The 27962-nt window shown below is 37.6% G+C and overlaps 1 protein-coding gene across 1 annotated transcript; it reads right to left on the bottom strand.

The window, feature by feature from the left end:
* On the bottom strand, window positions 1-27962 carry LOC139709622 (transient-receptor-potential-like protein). Its single transcript, XM_071621581.1, has 13 exons — window positions 27770-27962; window positions 22496-22653; window positions 20999-21100; window positions 19965-20387; window positions 18698-18906; window positions 15229-15443; window positions 14128-14264; window positions 12097-12119; window positions 11176-11315; window positions 9383-9629; window positions 6187-6382; window positions 2421-2603; window positions 1-165 (listed from the first exon to the last, which is right to left on the bottom strand). Exons 1-13 carry the CDS (start codon window positions 27960-27962, stop codon window positions 1-3), a joined length of 2391 nt encoding a protein of 796 aa, XP_071477682.1.

Below are 27962 nucleotides of genomic sequence, written 5' to 3'. Positions count from 1 at the left end.
TCAATAATGTGTATTATGTCCTCCTCGTGCCTGAACACAATCCAGGCATCTCTCATGCATGCTCTGGACAAGCTGTCTGGCGTAGTCCTGGGGGAGTTCCGTCCATTCCTCCTGCAGAGCTTGGATCAATGTTTGCCGATTGACAGGAGGCTGTTCCCTTAATCGCTGTTCATTTGTCAGACGTGGCATAATTTTTCTGATGGAAGCTTGCTTAGACCAGAGTAAAGTAGCGTCCAGTCTAAAGAGCTAACTGATTTTATTCTGAGAATTAGCATAATCAGGAAGGATAGCATCCCTAAATATAGAATACACTCATTAACATCATTTTGACAAATTGTTTAAAAATTTTGTCCATTCAGGGGCCATTTTTGCATGATGGAAAGTGCTTTTGTGTTGGACTTTTGATACAGTGACTAAGATGCTGATCATGTCAAGTTCTTCTTTGTTATGAAGACATTCACTTGCTTATGTGCATGTGATTAGTAAGGGGCATTGTAGCACACCTGTGTACAAAAATTGTTTATTTCTAGGGGGTAAATTTTTGTGTGCGACCTTTGACAGAAGTGGGTGCTTTCTTTTGCTGTCCATCAGTGTATTTGTGATACGCACTGTATAAAATGCTCATACATGTGTGCACGCGTATACTGTACATACGTGTTTGCGTTAAGAGTATAGTTGTCGGTTTTCCTTCCTAGCAAATCACTGCAGATCTATCAATAAAAGGCACAAGTTTTGTTGAAAAGTAGCACATTTTTCTGTCGTCATTTTCTGAAAATATACGTGAGTTTATGTATATGTTTATGCATATGAATGGTACGAACAACGTTTGATATGTACATATACATGTACATGTACAATGATAATACAGGAACCAATCAAATCATATCAAATCAAATCAAATCAAGTTGGTGTCAATGTTTGGCACGTACTATCTTACTACATAAACTCTTCATGATACATCTCCCGTATGCAGACGGAAATGAGGATTTTGAAGTGTATGTTGAGAGCTGTGAAGACCCACTTATTTATAATGTCCTTTGTCTGAATTGCCGTGACCATCAAGGGAATTTTATTTCTTGTGATGTCGCGACGATCCTTCAAACATGACAGATTTATTTAAGAGGCCGATCCTTAACACTTTTGAAACCACATCTTGAAAACACAAGAGTGACGTATGGGCGAGTTAGTTTCCACTTTTAATGAGACATAAAATTATCAGAATCATTATGTGAGATTTTGTGTGAGGATGCATGTGTTCGTGCCATCAGCACAGAAATTATCTGTATGTGTTTATATGTTATGAATATGTGATTATGAATATAAGACCCTCCTTGTCTCTGTGTGAATTCTCTTATAATAGTGAGGTTCACATCTAGATCCCTTTACCTTAAGGTTTTCAAAACTTGAAGTTTTGTAAACTACGATAGTCCCCTAGGGAACTAAACTCCAAGTTAGTGTAGATGTAGACGCACGTAGTTTTGAAAACTACAATAAAACCTTAAGGCGAAGACACCACGAGAACACCATTTAGGGTTTTGTCGTAGTTTCGTCGTGGTTTTGGGAATGCCCCCCCCCCCCCCCACAGAGCGCTAAAACTACGACAAATGTGAACGGATGTAAATAAGCACTGAATTGATCAATGTTTTAGTAGTAGATGTTGCTTCAGTTGCAATGAAAACATCTCGACGGAAGAATTTCATGAATTTGAATAACAATGCAGTACCCGTTGCAAGCAATAAGGATTAGAACCAACACTTGCTGTCGGGCGAAAGCTCGGTGGTCTAGTGGAGATGACGCCTGTCCGGTGATCAGGAGGTCGTAGGTTCGAATCCTGCTCGAGTATGTACGCCCATGATTTTTTATCATGGCTACTACTAAAACACTGATCAATTCAGTGCTTATTTACGTCGATGTAGGGCAATTTGTCAATCAGTTGCAAATGTGAACGGAGTTTTGTTAACCACGACGCTCTCGCTTGTAGTTTTGAGTGACCTTTTACGGGCGCCCTTTATTTTCTATCGTAGTTAGCATTAACTTGAAGTTTTGCTAACTGCATGTAGGTGTGAACGGCATCGAAGTTTTGTCGTGGGTAAGGGAAGGAATTTTTACGATCGTAGTTAGTATAACTTGAAGTTTTGGGATAGGTGTAGACATGGCTAATGTAAGTTTGAAGCGTGTGTGTGTATGCGCGCGCGCTCGCATTTTTCAATATACTGCACTGCCTGCATGGCCCCCCCCCCCCCAGTTTTTAAAAACGCGGGACCGGCCTTGCGTAGTGCATGAACGCGATGAAAAATATAATATGAAAATAGTCTTTTTCTTTTCTTGACTGTGATTGTAATGATCACTCCCTTCCCTCAGTCGATAAATATTACTCGGAATTTTTATCCAAATTTACATAATCCTTGCCATACACTTACCGGCGTCCATGTTTTGGCTTTGCGCTTGCGCAGTCCTTTCAAGGCGCGCACACCCTTTTGCACCCAGAGGCCGATCCGCGGCGTAATGTTGAACGGTGGCGGCAGCCCCCCGTCGGTCATGCGCTGGTCGAACTCGAGCATCATACGGGTCCGTGCAAAATGCCACTCCATTCGAGCTTGCTCCTGCAACGGAAACAAAATTGAGAAGGCCATTGACACCGTACACCCAATTTCCTAATCCCTTTCTTTTTATTCATGTTGTTGTAATCATGTCTTTATTGATAAGTAAAACAAAGGACATGTTGACATATATACCAGGTCCATGGTCCTATTCTGGACACATGGCAGGTAATGACACACTAACAAATACTTACACAGTGAATAGATAACAATATAGCTGTATTCGCATCAGATTGTGAGGTTAACAACAATTATACAAAATTAATTAATCATCGTACATTTCCTCACGCAGTACACATACAATGTATTACCAATGATTCATTTCATTATTTTGTCCAGGATGCTCCATCACATTTTCTAACCGATCAAGTGAAATTCGAATAAATCATCATGTCCGCTATAAATGCATTTCCAAGTATTCGCGCGGCAATCCAATTTTATGAATCTATACACTTTTTTTTGGATAAGTGCCAAATGTCAGCCCAGTAAATCATTACATTTATTCATTTGAATTAGCTTATTCATTTATTTAGTTCCTTATCTATTTCTTAATATGTTCATTCATTCAAATGTATCTAATCCTAATGTATTATTCATTAAATTTTGTCACTTACATATTTTACTCTTTCTGTCCACACAATGTACACTCTGTATGTGTTCATCTACGTATGATGTATATTCAGGGTAACTCATCATTCACGGTATACTCACTGATACATGTTCTAATAATGATCTATTATGGAACCCTATACATACCAGACATATAGTGTTACAAAGACACACGCATAAACATGAGAAATGACAGTAATGCATTTTCTAGATTTACAGCTTTATATAAACAGAGTGTATTTAGACAGATGGTATCCATGACTGATATAGACTTCCTTTCTTCCTCTACCTTTCTTTCTCTCACATCTTATTCTCTGTACACTTTAAGACGGATGTGTGTGTGTGTGTGTGTGTGTGTGTGTGTGTGTGTGTGTGTGTGCCAACAAATTAAGCCAAGTTTATATCTTTGTTTTTGTTAAGTGATGAATTATGTATACCTATATGTGTTATTTCAATTGGACTGATCTTGTGTATGCTTTGGTCCATCATGTCACAGCAAGTGTTGGTTGAATGTATTTTACTTCATTTTGGTTTTGAGGGCTCCATCAGCTACAAGCATATAACTGTTTCTTAGGAATCCCGGCAGCTATTTGTTTCTTTGTAATGACTTGTATATTGTTCTACAACTGTGTATTTTGCCAAATAAATGAAATGAAATGAAAAAATGAGCAAATAATATAATGACGTTCAGAGAAGAACATAAGTCGCAATTCTATACTCAGAGCATCAATATGACTGAGAACTAGGCCTATGGGAATATGAAAGCCATCAGATATTCACCAAGAATAATACATGTGCCACTTCAATGGAAAGGTTAAGATATATGCAAGACAGCATATGAAAGATGTGTAGGTCAGATGATTTCAGAAAAGGCTAAAAAATAGGAGTATTAGTAAATACACATATTCTTTGGCTTTCAACGAGGTGACACGAGGCAAAACACTCTGTCCCTCGGATAGAACATAAAATGGAGGTCCCGTGTGTGATAGAGTCACAACTCATGCACGTAAAATATCCCGCTTTATTCATTCGTCGCAAAGAGCAGGATGTTCAACCCGGTGAAGTGGTCCCACCTCACTGATCCAACTGGACCCCATGAAAGACCAGCTTAACGTAGCTGAATATGGGCTATCCAGCCATCTTACCAGATGGAAATGAACAAACAAACACGAACGTCACCGGAGCCATTAAAGTTAATCTCGAGAGTTGACATTGATAATGCTCGTATTTCTCGTGTGATTCCCTAAATGCCATATTGACAAAAGAGAGTTTAGTTTCAGTTGTTGGTTTTTTTTGTTGTTGTTTTATTTTTGGATGTGTTCTAATCGTTTGTCTTGTAAAACATGATTATTATATTGTTACCCTGTAAATCAGTGGCTCCATTATGAAAAAGCGAACTGACAGGATCGACCGCGTCGCCCTGTTTCTCCGTGGAAAGTCCAGATTTACTTTTTCACCAAAAGAGACGATCGGCGCACAATCGCGCGTAAGGTTTACCGATCCTTCGTAAACTATTGATTACGGTTTAAGAACTTCCTGCCATAACTATTTCTCCTTCATTTTTGAGGGGCAATTCTTACGTGTATATCGGCTTCAAGGACATGATGTCAAATTCAGAATACTCTTTTTCTTAGTACATTTTGTAGGCCTACATCGACCATTGCTTTTTTTAGATTACTGCACAGGAAGCTGCTCACATATACTTTAGTATATGACTTCAATCTCATTCTTCTTCGAGGAGCAATCACTGTATGTATCATAAAAGTCGCTGTGCATTATACGATTGGAGTATCATTTTGCATTTTTTATATCAGTTAATCTTATCTCTGGGAAAACCCATCGTATTTTCATGAGAAAAGTTATTGTTCAAGTGATAACAACACACTTTCTCCCCCCCCCCCTTTCTATCAATCTCTGCCACCATTTTTTTACACATGTTGCATATTCACAGTTCAACAGCTTCGCAAACTATTTTTTTTTTCTATACGAAGCACATTCAGTCTATTGGTTCTTTTTTCTCTCTCAAATTATTAGATCATTTCTGAGCTAGATGAAATTGTGCCTTCGGAAATTACAGCAGTAGGAAATCATCACGAGTCGGACATTAGCCAGTATCGATCGTGTAGGCCTTTTTGCGTAGTGTCGGACTCGTGGGCCTTATCAGGCCCGTAACTAGGATTTTTAGGGGGGGGGGGGTTCAGAATTAGAAAAAGTGGACCATTTCCGGGCTTAATCAACTGACAAGACAAAAACAGGCTTTCCCGTGCAATTTGTATTCGTTTCTCGCCCCACTTTCGGGTTTCATCGGCTGACAAGCAAGCCCCCTTTCATTTGTATTTGCCTAGTTTCCAACTTGTGGGCATTATGTGCCTAGCGTCGGACTCATGTGATTTATTTGCCTATTGTTGAGCACATGGTCCTTATTTGCCTACTGTCGATCTCGCGGGCCTTTTTTGCATAGTATATCGAGCTCATGGACTGTGTGACTTGTGGGCTGTATGACTCGTGGGCTGTATGTCTCATGGACCATTTTCAATGTTGAGCTCGTGGGCCGTGTGACTCGTGGTTTTCGGGCTCGTGAAATGACCCCTTTTCCTACACCTCTTCCTTTGACACGTTTTCTCAGTTCCACTAGCTCGAATACTTGACTCGGACAAAACTCTGCTCAAATTTTGACTACTGAGTACGTCCATAATGCGACAATGATTGAAGCAGTAACCCAGTCCAAAGATAGAGGAATTCTCATAACTTACCCGAACACGTACTGACATCACTAAAAGACTTTAATGCAAGGAATCATTACTAATATAGATTCTAATTTGTTACAAAAATTTGTAATGATTCTCATTCCAACTTCTATTTAGCACTGTGATACGTTTAAGGTTTTCTCAGAAACTGCCCAAAACAAATAATTTTTTCTTCCTTTTTTTTTGTTCCAATGGTGACACTGTTAGCACACCAAAGGAATTTCGCTTACCTCAACTCGAGAATAAGTGTTGCTCAACATGGCGATGAGGGCGTTCATCATTATGGTAATGGACAGCAGCAAGTAAACGCCGAAGAGAAACAAACCCACGTCACGTGTTAACCACAGGTTTGGCGGGAGCGCGAAATTGGACACATTGCTTTCGCCGTAGAGGGCCCAGAAGAAGACGACAATCGAGTGGCCTATACTGAAATAAGCCAGGATACGACAGTTAAGAATGAGTTAGAAAAAAGTATTGTTATACTACTACTACCACTACTACTACTACTACTATACTATTACTACACTTAAAGGGATCATACAGTTTTGGTTGAGACCTAATTTCAGGTTTCTAACATTTTTTGGTGAGATAATGAGAAACCGCTCATGAAATATGAAAGAGCATGTAATTCTATGAGGAATTCAACGTTTATTTGATGAAAATTGGTTTTGAAATGGCTGAGATATCCAAAAAAGAGGGATTCTAGTAAAGTGTGGGACCCACACTTTATTCGGTCGCTTTGTTTTACTTTGTTCTTGGATGTTTCAGTCATTCTAAACCCGATTTTCATCAAATAAACTCTGAATTCCTCTTAAAGTGGTATGTTCTGTACTATATCATAAGTGTTTTCTTGGTATCTCGCAAAAAGTTAAAAGCCCAATTCTCATCTCCACCAATACTGTACTATCCCTTCAAAGGACAAGTCTACCTTTATAGACATGTGGATCGAGTGAATGCAGCATTATTGGTATAACACATCAGTGAGAGTTTGAGGAAAATTGGTCAATCCGTTTAAAAGTTATGATTTTTTTTTTTAAGTTTCTGCTTAGTCACTGCTGGATGAGAAGACTATGCTATAGCTTGTGATGTCACATGTGTACAACGATATAAAAAATATAAAGAAAAATCAACATATTTTCACTCATCTCACATAATAAAAGAACACTTGACTTGCCTCTTTCAAAAGGCAGGGGGAATAATATTACCCTGAACATACGTCAGTGACAAGTCGATGAAATGTGCACTTTCAAGTTCTCTTTATATTTTCTTTATATCCTTGTACGCATGTGACATCACACACTGCAGTAGTCTTCTCATCAAGCAGTGACTGGGCAGATACTTTAAAAGTTCATAACTTTTGAACGGATTGTCCGATTTTCCACAAGCTTTCACTGACGTCTTCTATCAATATTGCTGCTTTCACTCAATCCACATGTACATGACGGTGGACTTGTCCTTTAATTACATCTATTATTTCTCTCTCTCTGTCTCTCTCTCTGTCTCTCTCTTTATATATATATAAATATATATATATATATATATATATATATATATATATATATATATATATACATATATATATATATATACCTATAGCGAAAACTTTGAGCAAAGAAAATGGGTTTTCATCGGGATTCAACCCGAGACCTCCTGATTACTACATCGGTAGACCGGTGCTCTACCGACTGAGCTATTGAAAGCCCTAGATCGGTGTTCGTCCAAACCCTTAACTCTCTTTGCTCGTGTGGTCAGAAGCTATAGTGTGTGTATGTGTGCCACACACACACACACACACACATTAACCTGACATAAACCCAAATGATGTAAATCAACTTTGGAATAAATGTGAGAGATCGCCGAAGCGATGCAGCTTTTTGTAATGTATTTTGAAACAAGGAAGGAAAAACTGACCAGAAACAATTGTAATAATGAATAGCGAAAACTTTGAGCATATATATATATATATATATATATATTCATCTATTCATGAAAAAGAGCTGTTATCATGCAGCTACGAGAACCTGAAGTGACGTCACTTTCCATTTCAAAGAAGTTTTGGAGTCATAATAACACAGTTCGAACAAGAATTCATTATTTGTTTGTCAAAATCGTATTGGCCATTTTTTTAAATGACTTCTTATTCGAATTTCGTTCACAACCACAAAGTTCACATTCCCAAAAGCAGAACAAAGCATTATACGAAGATAAACAACGTTATACACAAACATTGTACAATGATAATATGATATATTAATCTTACAAATCTTTCATTATGACTCATTTGATCAAAAACGAAATCTGTCTTTTTAACACACATAATAAATTCTAACAAAATGCACACAAAAGTAAACACGCACTATAATCACAAAACACACACACACACACACACACTCACTCACAATGCTTAAATATTTACAAGTATATCCAAGTCGCAAAAACATTTTATAGTAATGATACCAGAACACATTTTGAAACCCATACAAAATTGCAAATTTGTCAAAATGCATAGTTATCTGCGGTAGACGTATTTTCGGGAATTTCTCACGGTCAGTTGAGTGTGCTCGAAATGGAAGAAATAAAAATTATTATAATGATTACAATATCAGTAAAAGCAATAGTGATAAAAAAGGTAATGATAATGATGTGAATGATAATGCAGAAAAAAAGGAAAATATGAAAGAGCATTGTGGTAATAAAGAGATAGAGATAAACATTGATCATAGCACGATGTCACCCATCTGCTTTAACAATTTCTTGGTTTCTTTCGAAAACAGTATTGTCTGGAAAGCAGTAAATGACAGGTTTGAATCCCATTGGTTCCCTTTTCCCGACATGTTTGTTGAAATATAGATCAGCATTTGCGATCTTACAAATATATTTCTACAGTGGGAGACAACCAAGAAAAACCTGTCATAAATTATCACAACAATGTTTGATTGTTTGTTCGTTTGTTTTATTTCCGTATCAAAAATAATCAGCATATCCCATAGAGTAAGAAAAATGTTTTACATTTTATGTAATTCTTTATGTACATTTAATGTAAAGGTTATGAAAAAAAAAACACATTCGGAGAGTAGCAAAATTTCAAGTAGTGACAATGATTGTCACTTCTGGTCACCGTGGGCCCCTGTAATATTGTTTGTTGTACTTACAATGATAATAACGGTGTCTTATCGAATGAATTGAATTTATATCTATTGTTACTTTATTGGTCTATACCCTTACAGTCCAAGAGAGAAATTGCAAAACCTGGATCACGGGGGACGTTTTAGGTGAACCATCACCTCCAAGGATGCTGAAGCCTCGGAGGATTCGAACCCAAGATTCCTACAATAGGACCCTCCGAGCCTAAACCACAGTACCACAATGCCGCGAGGAGAGAAAAGAGTAAAACAGAGAAAGAAACCAAAGAACCTGCGTGCTCACTTGTCAAATGAGGACGTCTCGCACCCCGACGAGATTTTGTTGAGCTCGCACATCGACCAATACTCCGTGGCCACGGCGGCGTAAAGCTGGGTGAAACCCAGGCCAAACGCCCCCAGCACGATGGCGAAGAGACAGCTGAAGCGAAGCATGTCCGACATGATGGCTGCAAACGAGATCAGGACCGGACCAACGAACTCGAAGGAGACGATTGGGTGGAGGAGGCGAAGGCATGAGAAGATGTTGGCCACTTCAAGAAAAAAGAAAAGAAAACAAAATAGTTCTATGATTTGCTCGACAGCACAAGTTTACTTCAAAGAAAAAGAAAAACCATCAGGTCTCTAGTTCCCAATCATTAGCTTCGATGTGGCAAATTTGTGACTGAATAAATAGCCGTTTATCGCTTATTTTCATTGTAATCATCATTTCTAGTGCTTTTATTTGAAACTGGACTGACTGTTTATTTCAATTCCTTATTACACAGTTGACGCTTCTAGTTTACCTCTGAAACCATTATCATTAACGCAAATTAACGATTCTTGCGTCGAGATATTTGTATTGCTATACTGATTGACAAATTACAATTCATTGACATACATGCACGCTGATTATTGAGTGTTTGCGTATAGCCATAAAACAAATCACGGGCCATACATAATCGAATGGGATTCGAACCCATGACCTCCTCATTGCTAGACAGGCGTCGTATCCACTAGACTTCCAAGCTTGCCCATATATGCACCACGATTGTAGCCGCGGCTGGTGACATCATACATATTCAAATTAAAAATGTTACATTAAAGAAAGTACATAAGTTCAAATTTTGTCAAATAGATTAAAAGTAAGGAAATTATGATATTATAAATTTCGCTAAATTTTGCAAAAAAAAAAGTACTTGAACAGTTGATATGAATTATTTAAATGCGTGAGCTGATGATGCATCACCTCACAACTTTCCATTGATCGTGGATATACACACACACGCACACACACAAAAGAACAGTAAATGACGAAAATTCAGGATTTTTTTAACTGCTACAAAAGTGTAAAGCATTGTGTTTTCCTGATTAAGTAACTAAGATAATGATCAGTCGTAACCAGTATTTTTAGACTTGACTATAAAATGCATTTGAACGAATAATTGGAAATTTCAAAATTTGTGCACACACTATATTGCAAGTTGAGTGGGGCTGACGTCACGTTTGGATGACATCATCAATTCACTTTTTGCATATTCATATTTACTGAATGAGAACGATTAAGTAATATTAGCGAATCTTCCCAATTTTATAACTTCCTTAACTTTCATCCGACCTTGATCAAAATAAAATGTTTGTCGTCGTGCCTAGATATCTTCCTCCGTGTGTTTTTATACTACCTCTGAACTGGTCTGGAATTTGTCTTTAAGTTAATTACAGAGAGAAATTGGTCGTATAAATCCTGGGTTCACTACCGCTTTCAAACCATTCTTTTTTTTTCATTTCGTATTTCATTGCATTTCCATATCCATTTACTAATACATGAATTACCACAAAGTAACAGCGACGATTTGTACAAGCAAGTGAAATGGCAAGTTGGGACAGTACAATGAAGTACATGCACATGTACTTCATGTACTTCAGACAAAAAGGTTATTGTCGATCTCTGTATATTATGAACATAATGAACGTATATACACACCTGCACATATCACATGCACATAATTACACAGAAATACAAACAAATATACAAATTAATATATTGATCTTTGTAGAATAACGCAAACTGCAGCAGCACGAAGTTGACATCGTGCTCACCGGCGAAGCAGATCTCGGCGACCAGCTGTGGGTCAAACGTGCGCCAGGCTATGCGGCTGACTTCATACTTGGTGTAAGTGAGCTTCACCGGCAGAGAGACACGGCTTGTCTGCATGGAGACCACCGTGTCGTTCTGGAAGCTACGATAGATGTAAAAAAAAAAAGAGAGAGATATTATAAAGATATATGTATATATATATATATATATATATATATATATATATATAAGAGAGAGAGAGAGAGTGAGAGAGTAATATGTCTTTATATATCATATACATACATACACACATACATACATACATAATGTAGTGCCTAAATGCAGCAAACAAGCTTTTCACGAGTATTTTACTGCCTACATGGCGGGTGAATACAGCTGTAGCGATCATCAAACTGTTCGCCATGCATGCATGCATGACCGTCACAGCAAATTCGACTGTATGATATAGGCCTACAAAAGTACATCATCAGTGTTGTGACGTCACTTCTGTATCTATAAGAAAGTGTATGAACTGCTCAACTTCCTTAATTGCATCACATATCATTCCAAAATAATGGTAACAAGGTTCTGATATTTATCAAAACATGACATAATACTGTCTTAGAACCATTGTTACTATTCTAACATGTACCACAGTCCTCACGGGCAGGAATGAGGGGAGTAAGATTAATCGGCTTTAGAAATAAGAAACATGACATTGTACGGGACAGTCACATACACTCTGTGGCTTCAAAACGTGAAACATTTGATATTTGAAGTATGCGTATGTACATGTATGCGCCTTTATTTCACTCGTGGATAAATCTATACGGTACATGTGCTTTTGATCACGTCTTTGTGACGACATAATACCAGAGTGTAATTAAACCTGTCACAGTGACTATGCAATGGAAACTTTTCTGGATGCCTCTAATAATACTCACGTGTACCATATCATGTTGGTGGACTGAAAGATAATGGGGAAAATGGTGAAATTAGATTACGGGAGAGTTTTATCATGATTGTGAGATCATGGACACTTCTAAGTGAGAAAATACTTCAGATTTTTTTCTTCTTTGGTTTAAATGAATAAAAAATCAAAAAAATCTTGATAACCTTTCCGTGGCAATCCGCTAAAGTTCGTCGATTAGTGCTAGTAGGGGGGAAATGATGACGGTATTCGTTTCGACTATTGTAAGCTTGATATACCATAACTTTCAACATTAAACTTCAAGTTCAAGTTCAAGTTCAAGTTGATTTATTTCACTTCCAACAAACAAATAATTAGAAATACAAAGAAACGCTCATATACACAGACGTCATGAAATCAGTACCACAATGCGATGAATAGAATAACATTGTAAAAGAGATACAGGTAAATTATCAACAGAGATACAAATAACTGTTACATCACTGTGGTAAATGCATAAACAATATTGCTGGAAATGGAGGGGACTGCTAAAAAGCAGAGCTTGTAGAATACAGTCCCCTCTTAATGTTACGTCTTAAACTTAACCCTAACTAGGCCGGGCTATTTAGGTAGATGATAGAGCCGGGGGGGGGGGGGGGGGGAGGCGGCCTCCCAGGCCCCCCCCCCCCCCCCCCCCCCCCTCCAGATCTCGGCCGTCGACAGCGCGATCGCGACGAAAATTGGCACACACATTGCCTATGGTGTAATCTAAAGTACCATGAAGTTAATTTTTTCAAAAATTATCATTTACACTAAATTATGCTAATTTCTGCATAATGATGCATGAAATCAAACAATTTGGTATAAATCACTAAATAAAGTTCAAAACAGGCACATTTTTTGTGTAAATATTCTTTTTAGTGTCCTTAGCAAATGTAAGCGAAAAAAATTGCACAATCAGAAAAAATTTCCTAAGTATTTTATTGTTTTTTGAATTTCTTATGTATTTCTCTATTTTTTCGACTTTATGTTTTTCATTGTTTTTTCGAAGAAATTTGTCCGCAACATTGTTCCGAACAAGAAGATATGTTATTAATTGATTTTAATCAATAAAACCCCCAAATAATCATGCTTTTATGAAATTTGCCTGTAAACACAGTTTGCATTGAAATTGTACACGAATTCACGTTTTTGAGCAATTTTTGGTCTGACATGCACGTGCATATTTATGCGCAACTTTGGAACCGCGCGCCCGGGCATCGCAAATTTGGTGTGAAAAGATGCGGGAGACTCGAAAGAAAAAAGTCATGAAACGTCGCGGTGATAGCTTCTCGCGATAGCGATACATCGCGCGAAACGTGGGGGGGGGGGGGGGGGCCTCGGAGGCCCCCCCCCCCGGCCTAGTTAGGGTTAAGACGTAACATTTCATGATAATATGGACGTTAATAATTTTTACTCTCTCGCAGACATGATGATCACGCTCTAATACTCCTGAAATGCTCTAGTTTTCTATTGGTGAAAACATACAGACAAATACGAAAAGAGTTAACAGATTAAACCGTTTCATGTTTTCTTAATTGCCCGGAAATAGCGCGATTCTCTAAGAATCTGAAGCTTGCCGGTTTGGTATTCGACTACATTCGACTTCAGAATAGTGAGCAGTTAGATATACCAGGATTTGAGCCTTGGGTACAATAAAAAATTGCGTTTTTTTTTTTGTTTGAAAAACTGGAAACTTCAAAATTTTATGTACAAACTATATGGTGAGTTGCGAGGGGATGACATGCTCACTTTGCCATTTTCATATTCATATTGACCTTTCAAGAACTGTATGTTTCATGAAAAATTAGCGAATCTTCAAAATTTAATGTCATAACCTCCTCATTTTCCACTTTGCCGTTGAACTCGTAATATTTTACTCTATCTTATCAAACTATTATAACTTATATTTGGACTGTATTTTCCCTTTGAGCAGATCCTTAGAATTGTGCAATCCATCGACGGCCACCACAGGGTAAGATATTATTTTGACTGAAAATACGTCGAATGCTGAACTAATACATACGCAGTAGATGCTGAAAGTGGTGAGGATGTAAATCCAATAGAGGGCGATAGACGCTACGTCCAGTAAATGCCACTTGAAGAAGACGTATTTCTTGAATCCCTTGTGATATATCTTATTGACATGGTGCCAGGTCAGTCCTGATGAAATACAAAGTATTTACAATAACAACAGCTTAAAGGTATTGTTTACCATTGGGAGCGGTGATTTAAAAATGTTCGAGTTATCACATTTGATGCATGTGTGTGGGTTATAGTTGTATCACAAAACATACTACCACAAAAAGAAATCGCAATAAAGACTAAAATATAACGATATATTACTGTTTTTCTTAATAAGCCATAAATATAGAGTATAGACGATTTATTCTAGAAACAGTTTATAACTACTGTTCACATTTTGTATATTAACAATGATTTTACTGATTAAGAATCAGTTTTGAAATGGCTAAGATATCAAAAACAAAACTAAACAAAGTGCTCCTAATAAAAGGTCCCACCTTTTAACAGGATCTCTTTATTTTGGGCTATCTCAGCCATTTCGAGACCGATTTTCAATCAAATAAACTCTTAATTCCTCTTATTGTATGCTCTTTGACATTTTACCTAAGTGATTTCTAATCACCTCACAAACACTTAAAACTGAGAGTTAAACTGTGTCAGAACATCGCGTCCATGTGTAATTTTCAATCAAAGTAAAAAAAAAAAAATCTAGAGAAATACGATGGAACATAATATACTAAAAAGCAAAGCTTGTTGAGTGTAGGTCTCAACAAAAGCCTAGTGTGAAGAACAGGATGAGGAACACGGGTACAACTAAAAACCAAACTAAAGAATAAACAAAGAGGAATGACTATTAATACTTGGGGGTACAGAAGAATCTTCTAAAATGTAATAGAATGACAACAAGTAACCACATGGTACACACTATTATAGCAGTTGCTCTATAATAGCAATTTTGACAGAGGAGTGGTAATGTGAATGGGACATAATTTAATGGTTTGAACATTCCGTTTTCCATCGAAAATACACTGGAAGTGTCGGAAAAGGAAAGACATGTATTAACGATTCTTATATGTGAACGATTCCTATACAATGAACTCACCAACAACCCACAGACAGACTACCACGAAGAGGGAACCTGGTGGAAAGATGGCGTACTTGTACTCATTGCACGTCAAGTTGTGGTCGCGGGGGTCGTAGCGGTAGAATCCGTCGTGGGGGCACTCCACCTGACTGATGCCCTCGCCCAGGGTCATGCACGTGAGGATCACGACGAAGTGGATGAGGGAAGTGGTTTCGATAATGTGAAGGACGTACCTGTGAGAGATCGTCAACCTCTATACTTGACATGATGCTTGAAGACGTCTCGTAAGTTCGCTTCTTTATTCATTTATTTATTCATTTGTTGGTTGTTGTTTTAAAGAGAATGTATAGTTTTGGTCGCCGTCTAACTTCAGGTTCCTAACACTTTTAGGTGAGATAATGAATCTAAGTCACTGCAATATATTATGTTTGCTGATGACACCAAAGTATTCTGTTCCAATCCTGATATTCATTCGCTCCTAAGAACTCTCAATACTGAATCACCGAAATTATATATGTGGTTTAAGAGTAATAGATTATCACTCAATCTGAAAAAGACAAATTTTATGTATTTCTATAATAAGAAGCATAACAGTGAAATGCAACATTTAAATATTATGGTGGATGGTATATTATTGGAACAAAAAGAAAGTACCAAATTCCTCGGAATACATATAAATGAAAATATGAAATGGAACGTTCATGTACAATATATCTCTGATAAAGTGTCTCGTAATGTTGGTATACTCCAGAAGTTAAAGTATTATGTCCCTCAGAATATTTTATTTATGTTATATAATTCGTTGATATTATCGCATATTTCTTATTGCAACATTGTATGGGCAACTTCAAAAAGCCACATTGATAGTATATTACTTTTACAAAAGAAAGCTATACGTATATGCACCAACTCAGGTTATCGAGACCATTCAGATCCTTTATTCGCAGAATTAAAAACACTTAAAGGTACTAGCCCACATTTGCAAAACCACGAAAATCAAAACTGCATAAAACAGGTACAATATGACTTCAAGTACAAGTTATAACAGTAACATACCTCACCTGTTGCTCTTTGTCTATACCATTCGATAAAAGAGAGAAAATCATCGTTTTAAAATTCAATTTTCAAACCGGGTCAACCCGACCCAAAATCGAATTACGAGCGCGGGCTAGCTGCGTACTAACTGCGACCAGCCCCAACGTGCAGCGTTGGGGCTGTGCCGTTTTCGCATTCAGATCGAGGAGTTGTACAAAACGGGTGCCGTTTCGGCGCTATATTTCCTTAATTTTTCAACAAAAACTACTAGGAATACTTACATGGGTCGATTAAACCTAAATGATTAATTTCGGCGACTGTTTGATGCATTTCATTGCTTATGATGCAGAAAATGTTGTCTTATAACGCGAATATCTTCAGCTCACCGATGCTCACTGAAACTCACTATCACTTGCACAGGCGCACAGCATGCATGCAGTGCAGTGCATTGAGAGCATGCGTAATGCGTACTAATGGATATAGCAGCAAGTCTCTCCACTGTTGCACTAGGGCAGGCCGCTTATTACTCCTAAAAAAATGTAGAAAATTTTGCAGTTTCTACATAAATGGGTGAGAACAACCAAGTCGAAAAGGTAATGTATTAATTGTCACTGTGTTTATGAAAGAAATTTAGCCGTGCTTTATTTGTGAAGTCGCCGTGAATGTGGCAGTGATTTTTTGCTCTCGCTCAGCTGCGAGGTAGCCGCCAGGACCGCGCCTTGCGCGCGGCGCGGTCTCCGGGGCTAGCTACTAGTACGTACATGTAACTTACACATGTATCGCATGCAAGTAGTACGTACGTGGACCGGAGCTAGCGAGCGTTATACGCATGCATACGGTGCATTTTCATTTATTTTTATGAAAGTATGGAACGAAATTTTGCACAGGTGTTACTGCAATCATACCCAAACTCCATGCTAACTATGAGACCAATTGCTGCAGGTTTACAAATGTGGGCTAGTACCTTTAAGGTAAATGACATTAATTTTTTGTAAAACTCACTCTTTATGTTCCGCTTACATAATGGTCAGTTGCCATCTTTTTACTCACTATATCAATTAAACAAGGACATACATTCTTATCCAACAAGACAATCTGAAAAGTTTCATTTATATAATCCCAAAACAGTGATGGCTCTGAAATCTGTCAGACACACCGGACCCGATGTTTGGAATTCTCTTCCTTCTGAATTTCGAAGTTTAAAGTCAATGTATTCTTTCAGGAACGCTGTAAAAACAATGTTGCTTTCTGGATATCAGTAATTCTATTGTCATTGTTAACGTATTATAAACGAAATTCTTTCGCAGAAATATCGACGCATTTGATTTATTATGTAACGATAATTATGTAACTGACCATGACCTGTATCAACTGTTCACCTGTACCTCGGTGAGAAAATATGTTGTCATGCCTTGCTAATCAGTGATACAGGTGATTTTATTTTGTATAAACCTTTAGTGAAAGCAGACAAACCTCTCCTTTCCCTTTCTCCCTTCAACTATCCTATCTCTATGCAAGTCATCCCTCCCTCCTATTCTCCTTCCGATGTATATTATAATATTATGTAATGCTACGGGGGCTGCACGCAAATCAAGCCACGCTTATGCTGTAGCCCCTCTGTATTATTCATTGTTGTATGTTTTGTTGTACTCTTGCTGTACATTGTACAAAGGCAATGAAGAAGAAAATGCGACTTATATTTATGTTTGTATATCAATGTGTATGTACAATGATGATACAGAAACCAATAAATCAAATCCAATGAAATCAAAACCTACAATGAAATGTTTTAGATCATGAAATTTCAGAAGGAATTCAACGTTTATTTGATGAAAACTGGTTTCTAAATGGCTGAGATGTCCAAAACAGAACGATCCTAGGACAAGATGGGACCCATGCACCTTTTATTGCGATCGCTTTGTTTTGCTTTCGTTTTACTTTGGATGTCTCTCCCATTCTAAAACCGACTTTCATCGAATAAACTTGTAATTTCTCTTAGAACATGTCGAATGGTATATTCAGTATTTCATATAAGTGGTTTCTTGATATCTTGCAAAAAGTTAAAAGCCCAATCAATCCTCATCTCCACTGTTATACCTCCTCTTCAAAGTCAAAGTCAAACTCGAACTATGAAAGCCTTAAGAACACAAACACCAACTGAAAACGGGTGCTGTTCGTTATTCCGAAGGTTCGTTAATCCGAAACACACAAATTCCCTATACCTAGAGGTTCGTTAATCCGAAAATGAAAAAGGGTTCGTTAGTCCGAACATTTGTGGCGTTATTCCGAAGGTTCGTTATTCCAAAGATTTGTTCAACCGAAAATGAAATTCGGAAAAACGAACCTTCGGAATAACGAATCTTCGGACAGAAGAGCCTTCGGAATAACGAACCTTCGGAATAACGAACCTTCGGAATAACGAGCTGTAACCACTGAAAAAATAGAGACGTACGGAGTATCCATAAGCTTGTCGAACCAGCGCACGCACTTCACGTTCTCCGGGAGCATGGCGTTGAGGATGCAGATGAGCGGGGAGAAGAACACGGCGGTGATTAAGGCCATCACGTACCTGACCGAGGTGCGGTAGCGGGCCCAGGGAATGGGGCCTTTACCGTACCACCACTTCAGCAGGTATTCCTGGCAGTAGCTGTGAGAGATGAACTGAAAGTCGACGAAAGCAGCGAATGATATGTATTAATTTTATCGATGCTATTTTCATTATTATCATATAGCCATCATTACTTTCCTATTATTTGATAGTTATTACCATCATCATCATTATTGTAGTTATACTAGGTGTTACAAAAACACTTCCCACTTTTGATGCTTAAGGGCTCGAAAACTATGTATCAGATAAAACTGTCATTTATATGAGTAATAGCTGAATAGTGTACAATTTAGTTGGAGGAGATTCGAATACGAAAACCTATATCAGTGTCATGAAATCCATGATTAATTTCAAAGTTATAGGTTCCAGATATTGATCAAATTTGAACCCTGTGTACTAAACCTGAACATTACACAGGAACTATAATGATGTGTATGTGAGTGTGTACTTACAATGACCCTAAACAATGGACCTGGATACCACCTGTTCAGAGCTCTGCTCCAAGGCACATGAATGTTTATTAATCATTCATGATGGATTGCCCTGGCTGCACTGCTAGTCTGAATTCCTAGTAAAGGGTGCAATGCATGCACATGAAAAAGGTAACACATGTTTCCATGTGCTTGCATACACCACATTTCAGAATGAATAAAGACTATCTGTTATAGTGCAATTCGTCATGAATAAAAAATGGAGCATTCAAATCCTAGCCATTGTCCAGGATCATTGTCTGGGTGTCAAATACACACTCCCATACACACCAATTGACTTCTGTGCAAAGTAAAAGTTTTGTACAGAGGGTTAAAAATAGGGCAAAATCTGAAACCTAACTGAAAAATTAATGCTTAATTTCATGAAATTGAATTATGCAGTCATTTCAAAATTACCTGTAATAAAATTGTACACTATTCAGCTATTGCTCCTATCAATGTCAGTGTTATCTGATATATATTTTTTGGAATGCCATATCTACCTTATTTCTTATCTGATTTGTGTTATTTTCGTAATGTTTTGTAGGGAATATTTTTCTCTTTCTTTTGAAGTTTATTTGTTTGGGGGTGGAATTCCACTTGAAGACTTTCCCACCCATCACTTGCTACTGAATTCTCACCTTCTTGTATCGGAGTTTGACTACGCGCTTCAGCCGACCCAACGGATCCGCCTTCACGCCTCCGCGTTTGAGCACACTGCGCCGCGTGCCGTCTGGTGCCATTCGCTCGTTGAGGGCCTCCCAGATCTCGTCTTTACAACTCGCGCAGTCGAGCAGTTTGGTTAGAAAGAGTTCCAGCCGCTGTCGAATCTCTGCGTAGCTGCGATCGAACACTCTGTGATCGGGGTCCGGTCCGTCGGCCAGCTTCTCGCCCCAGGTGAGAGCCGTCTCGATGGGGTCGTCAGCGGTGAGGAGGATGTAAACCTCGCTGGTCAGCGCCTGATGCAACTTGAGTTTGGCCAGAGACCTCTCAAAGTGGTCATCTGATACTTTAGCGAGAACTTCTTCTTCCGTAGGCATGGTAGCCCCATGGTTCAACAACATCTTTGGAAATAAGGACGGAAGGGTGTATATATGTATATATATATAATATATATATACATGTGTGTGGGGGGGGGGGTGGAAAATATAGATTCAATGGTCATTGCGCCTGCAGCGGCATAGGGCAACATGAAACAATATTGACCACGGTGAAGGTGATAATGTTGGAACAGCTACATGGAGACGACTGGAAACGTATGCGCAATAAGGTTTCAATGAAAATGGCCATTACTCGAGACGTTTTCCATCGATACAGGATTTACTGTGTCATTATTATCATTATTCTTTTTTTTTTTTTGGGGGGGGGGGGGTCAACACTAGGCGACAGATTGCAAGGGAATCATTACTGCAGCAGTAGAAGTTCAAGGTAAATTGTGTTCACAAGAAAGAGGTACAATTAGCCTCCAAATATATTGATACCGGATCCGTTCGCCGCTAATTCATGATGAATATACAGACCAAAAAGGGTAAGACAAGGGTAGTGTTCAATACACAAAATATCCTAATAAGTGCCCATTATTGTGTTCATGACCAGCCCCTTTCAAGGGGATTTATGAAAAAGGGCCGAAACTGTGGAAAATCGCGAGATGGAATGTGTCGCAGGACCACCTCACCTTTATCGCCTTTAAGTCATCCATCCGTGTGGCGAGTTTGAGTGGCGTGGTGCATGCTGGGAATTCTTGCGTCACTGCGAACTGATTCACAACGCTTGACTTCTTTCATGTTGGCATGACAACGGTAGAAAGATTAAAAAAAAAGAAGATTGGAAAGAATGGCAGCTGACATGATTGTGTGTGTAATTATACAATAACAGAATTGGTTCACAATTCCACTCATCTCAAAGTTAGAATATGAATAGAATGGAGCAGGTGCGAGTTGCTTCACTTTGTCTCCCTCTACAACTTAAATTTGTTTAGATCGCGACTGCCGATTTGTAAATTAAAAAAACATGTCGGAAAAAAAGGAACGAGTGGGACTCGAACCTGTCATCTACTGCTTTCCGGGCAGCGACACTACCACCAGGCTGTCCCTGGTTGCCGGCAGTGACACGATGAACAAGGAACAAAATAATATCCAAGCTCCGAAATTCCGACATTAATAATGTTAAGTAGTCCAAGGCGGACAAGGCATATCAAATAAAAGAAAGATATTCATTTTACAACTTTAATTTGTAGAGGGAGACAAAGTGAAGAAACTCGCACCTGAACCTTCACCCCTCTGAATAATATATTTCTTTCATGAATAGAGCACTTTGAATCAGCAGGGAGGTGAGACAAAACTCACCTCCCTGGAATCAGTCACACACGTAGCTCAATTGACATTTATCTGTTCATTTGCTGAAATTGTTTTGAATAGTTATATAAAGAGAGTTGGACGAGAGAGATATTGCCTTAAAGGATAGTATCATCCAAATATTATTTTTGATTGAGTAATTGTAGCAATCTTAGTAGAACACATCAGAGAAAGTGTGAGGAAAATCGGACAATTCTTTACAAGTTATAGGCCTACATTTCTAAAGTTTTAGTGCCACTATCCCTGAACGAGAGGCCCCTTCGAATTTGTGATGCATTATAAGATTATGTAGGCCTACACATGTATATCATGGTAGAGTGTTATACATTATGATATACAGAGAATAAAAAGAAAATTCTACAATTTTTATTTTTTTTTCAATGAAAAGTACATTTCATGTAGACTTGTTACTGACAAAATTATGTAAGGGTAATATTTTCCCCCATCCACCGCTTTCTAAAAGAGGCAAGTAATGTGCTTTTTCATCAGGTAAGAAAAGTGAACATTTTGTTGAATTTTCTTAATATTTTCTTTATATCGTTCTCCGTATTTCATATCGCAAACTGTAGTAGTCCTCGCAACCAGCGATGGCTGCACATACACACACACACACAAAAAGAAACACGTTAAAAATCCATAACCTTTAAACCGATAATATGATTTTCCTCAAACTTTTACCGATGTGTTCTGCTTACATTTCTGCAAACACTCAACTCAAACATATACTTGGATAAACTTGTTCTTAAAGTTTAATTGCAGGCGAAAGCACTAAACAGGTCTCGGTTAAGAGCAAAGTCAGGATAAAAATTGATATGGACCAAAGTTTCACATAGATGTGGTTTTCTTACCAGGTCTTCGCCCGGGATTTGGGTGCGAATCAGGATCTCCTCCACTGCTTCCAAGTTTTGACACTCAAGAGCGTGCAGCAGGGCATCCTCCAAAGGTACATCCATGTCTAACAGAAATTTCAGGGACTCTGTTTCGGGAAAATTGATTGGATGCAATGTTTTTCGTTTCTCTTTGTTTGTTGGTATGTTTGTTGGTAACAAGCGTGAGTTGTAATTGTTAGTTTTTTACTTTGCTATTTTGCTCTTGGGTACTTCATCAAAAGTAGATGTGAAATTCTTTGATGTTGATCTGCCCTTTACAAAGGAAAAAAAAAACACAAAACTATATGTGGGCTGATTATAAAGTATTCCTATATACGATTATCCAAAAATTCTTTTTAAAAGGATCATCATTGATGGATGTAATGCAGCTTCTGCGTTTGAAATGCGTGTGTAAACAAAAAGAAAAGCAATAATTATGATTGAAACTATGATGCTGTATATCGAGAATTTTCCAAATGACAAGCTGAAGATTTGAACAACTTTATTTTTGAAATCCTGCCGCCGATGAGTTTGCAAAAGGCGTTCAGTTTTTTATAAAGGGCCCATATAGGCCTACATGTTTGAGCCGTTTTAAAAATCTGTGACTTTTTGCTGAGAAATTGAAGTTCTGATTTGAAATATGCATGACGAAAGAGGCAATTCATTAAAAAAAAAATATTTATTCGGATCTAGTTTGTGTACTTTCTGCATGGGATGGTGTTTTATACAGTGTCTTTATGGAAATTGAGACATTTTGATTTATCATTTTCACCATTACATTACAAACATTTCAAGTATTTCATTTTAGAATGACATCATTTTTAATTAATTGTTTTACTTTTCAATGCTTGCTATAATATTAATACTTGTTTGTTTGTTTGTTTGTTTTTAGAAATTGCTTATCATTCAATATAATATCATTGATCTAAAAGTTCTTCGCAGGATCCTTGTACTTTAAAAAGCACTGAAATATGGGAACAACTAAACAGACAGATGGCCATGCACTTTTTAAAGCGAAGCTCAAAGCAGTAGGAAGTTGTAAATGCAATTGAAATATACATATGTATATATGTATATGTATATATATATATATATATATATATATATATATGCATACATACAATATAAATACAATATGAATACAATCACAGTTGTGAATAGGAACATTACTCGGATTTTTTTTTTCCCGAAGACGAGTGGTACATTCGACGAGAAACATCGAAAAAGTTCTCCCCCTTTCTCTCCCCCCCCCCCCTCACTATCACATAATATCGATATGCGCGGCTCTAGCGAGAACTGTCTCCAACTGAAGTGTTTGATGGCAAAACGATTTAAACGTCATTTTCAGGTGATTTTCAAACATCTTAAAAGCGTAAGTCCAAAATCAGGTAGAGCAAAATAAATCCTTTCCAATGGTACCTCACTGTCTTGTGGCATTACAAGAACTATTTTGGAAGTTGTGATTAAAACATGCAATATTTTCATTAATAGTTTTCCCTTTGTTTTTAAAAGGTTTAATCGCAAATATGTAAAATTGACAAGAAAGAAGTTAACTCGTTTTACGATCAAACTCTCTATTTCACGTTGTATCTTCTCTTGTAAGGGCAACGCATCTTCAATATGTCTGCAATATCCCTGCTTCTATCATCGAGTTTTTCTGATCTTAAATACCCTTCACTACCCCCCCCCCATTACATCATGAGTATCATGTGTACCCTTCTTTTATTCCGGTTCACCTCATCAGTCATTAAGGCCTATACGGCCAAACATGCCTGCCATTTTTAAAGGGATGGTATAGAATTGTTTGAGATGAAGATTCAGATTTTAATTTCTTTTGTGAGATACTTAGAAACCACTTTATGAAAGGTTAAAGAGCGTACAATTCTAAGAGGAATTCTAATTCTATTTGATGAAAATAGATTGGTTTTGAAATGATTTAGATATTCAAAATCAAAGTAAAAAAGAGCAATCCTAATAAAAGGTTCGTCCCACATTCTATTAGGATCGCTTTTGGGGGGATATCTCAGTCATTTAAAAACAAATTTTCATCAAATAAACTTTGAATTCCCCTTATAATTGATTTGTGATCATATTTCAGAAGAGGTTTAGTGTCATCAAAACAAGAGATCATTAAAAAACATTAGAAATCTAAAGTTTCATCCCGCTGGAAACTATACTATCCCTTTAAAGTCGGCTTTTCAGAATATTGTCCAACACAGCACACCACCATGCTTCAGTGGACTCGGAATAGGGTATAGTTATGTATCTGGCTTGCGAGTTTCCTTTACAGGCTACCCTGTTGGAAAGAACACAGTGTCCCACAGTGTGAAAAAAAACAGTGTGAAACACAGTATGAACACAGAGTGAACACAGTGTGAACACAGTGTGAAATCTCTTCACATTGTTAAATTTGAGCGTTTTAACAGTGAGAACACAATGTGAGTCATCAATTCACAGTGTGAAACAAAGCATTACTACGTGAACACTGTGAAAACCACACTACAGTGTGAAATCATCTTCACACTGTTAAATTCGAGCGTTTTCAAATAGTCGAATATGTGAACACACTGTGGGACACTGTGTTCTTACCAGCAGGGCAATCACAGACATAATCCTGCTATCATTAGCCGGCTTTTATTCTAGCTGCATAAGCCTTCTCCATATCTGTTACAATAATATTCTATAGAGGTGAGTGCAATCATCTTTTCTCATCCCGTCCTTGGAAGTACGTTAAAGTGTTACGTAACATGATGACGATGGCGGCGGTGGTGGTGGTAGTGTTTCTACGTGGTAGTCGAGTATTGCAATCTATGCTGGTAGTATTGTTTCGGGGACCAACTCGAGCTGAAAGGTAACATTTTGTCATGTCTAGAAAAAATTGACCCTATTTCATTTGTCTTTACCATGCTTATTATCTGAAGAAATGCGGGCTACATGTTGTTGTAGGTCACATGTGGTTAAAAACACATACAGTACGCCTTTTCGTAATCAACTCAAGCGCGCATTGGCAAAAATTACCTTTCTGTTTTCTTAGTTGGTTAAAAATGATATAATATGCGTAAACTTATCCGACGAAACAATTATGGACGCAGCAATTTATGTTCAAACAAAGAATGAGCTTGCGTAGACCATCATTAATCAACAATTGGAAATTATCAAATTCATACATTGAATGCATTACCAAACTTTCTCAAATATATATTGCCAGTTACAGTGCTTTAAAGGTAGGGAATCCCATTTGCATGCCTTAAATGAAGAGTTGTATAAATACAGTGGTATGTTGAAGAGAATATCATTTTAGAAACTCCCATAAAGTATTGAAAGTGGAAGGTAACATTTAGTACATTTTTTTGACGGTTAGATTTTGAATTGAATTGTTTTCGGGGCTCACCGTAAATTCCAGTACATTACTAGGCTACCTTTGCAGACCCATGTACTGCATGTGTGTCCATCATGTATATTTTGTGAAGGAAGTTCATCAACACTTACAAACATTTCTATATACATTCTTACCACACACTCTATATGTTATTACATCAGCTCTTGTACTTTTGGATTTGTGTTTATAGATCACAAATACAGAAGAATGCAACAAAAAGGCTTAAGTGTGGCTGACACACAGAACTACTGAGTAGTTGAGTTTTGTGCATTATTCAAATTTGAGATAACTGTTGACTTCCAAATTTCTAAGCAGTGGCCTAAGCAAGTCCCCTGAGGTTCATATTTAATGTTTTGCTGCATTTTGGGAGGTCTGTAAAAGGTATCCCCTACCTTTAATGAAAGCTTTTAATTATTGCTGCCAGGCAGATTTGCAGGCAAGCGTCATCAGTAAGGAAGACATGAATAACTTTTGCCTACATCGCAAGTGCGTTATCTCAGTGAATTTAAAATCCAACATGTCTGCTCGTCCAAAAGACTGCTATTCTCCTCATAATACGCAAAGTAGACACTTTCAACAGGGAAGACGAACTATCTGGCACACATCTCACCTATCTCGAGTGTTTAAAACAGCATCATCCAAAACAGGCAAAGCCGCGTGTGACAGATCTTATAAACACGTAAAGCATCATCGTTATTGCCACAAATACTCTGTATAGCGTGATGGATATTATAGCATATTTGGCAAATTTTAAGTTAGTCTCTTTCATACCAAAAGTTTGCATCAATATACAAAATATAGAGCATGCATTTAACTTTTGTCGGCACTTCCACTTAATAATGTTCAGAAGAGTGGAAGTATAAGTAACACTTGTGATAGTACAATGTAGTATCCAATGCGTGGCTCAACAATAGTCATTGATAGCGGTGGTATCTGCTTAAAACATGAAGTTTACATAGCTCCATGATGTTCTTATTCCTAGTCTCAATGATAATTATTTGATTTATCAAATCTGTATCAAATCAATATCAATTCTTTATTAGTCTAGTAATCACATAAATGATTATGAAAGTGAAATGGTAACAAGATATATGAATGATTTAATAATGATTTTAGTGTTTACTATAGGCCAGTATACTTACTGGTCTATAGTAAACACTGTCGTGACCTAAAAGGAATTAAGAAGAAGCAAATAAAAAAAAACTGAAAAATGTTTTCACAATAATAGTTGAAATATTGCTTTATATACACACAAACTATTCTTTTTCTATTTTCGTTTTCCATATTTCCTTTATTTCATGTCGGCCGACTACATGTCTCTTTCGGGGAATCAAAATTTCAAATTTAATGATTTTAGTGGCTCCAATGTGCCACAAGGTGGAACCCTGACAAATTGTAATGTATTTGTAAAAGCAATCACACGGTAGCGATAGTTGTGTACTAGCTTGACGCAAAAATAACATGACTAAAATTAAGATGATGGGAATATAATAATAACAAAGGTAATGTATAGTGCTACCATAATACAACAAAAGAAAGTCCCCGAATCCACCTGTGGCTTGTCTTACGCACTGATGGACATTGCTATAACAAGCAGCAATGAATAAATCCAGACAATTTGTATTCCAGTAAAATCTCATTTGCTGCAGAATTAAGAGCCACTTTTTTCTGCTGTGACCTGATTTTTCATTCTGATATTATGGCATTACAAATCCTCATTCTTACACAGAAAATAATCGCATTGTTGTCGGGTTTTTGTTTCGTTTTGTTTCCGTTACATCTTTCGAGATGCCTGGGTATCAAGTTGAATAGTTGTTACGAAAAAAACCCACACAAAACTTTACCGAATTGGTAGGTATAGATAGCTGCCAAAAGTCCCCGGCTCCACAGGGCTGCCGAGACGCTGCCGTGACGTGGGTCGGTCATTAGCGTCTTCATCTCCTCCACACGGCCGCTTCGCGCTGCCCGTAGGAATGCGCACTTCAGCTTGTCCAGTTTCTGGATCCCAGGTTGATTATCCGAGATAAAGCCATCCAT

This window comes from Diadema antillarum, unplaced genomic scaffold (assembly GCF_040938485.1).
Source record: "Diadema antillarum isolate AM-2024a unplaced genomic scaffold, OU_Dant_1.0 seq00001455_RagTag, whole genome shotgun sequence".
Lineage (NCBI taxonomy): Eukaryota > Metazoa > Echinodermata > Echinoidea > Diadematoida > Diadematidae > Diadema > Diadema antillarum.
This window is presented reverse-complemented; position numbering and strand designations above follow the sequence as displayed.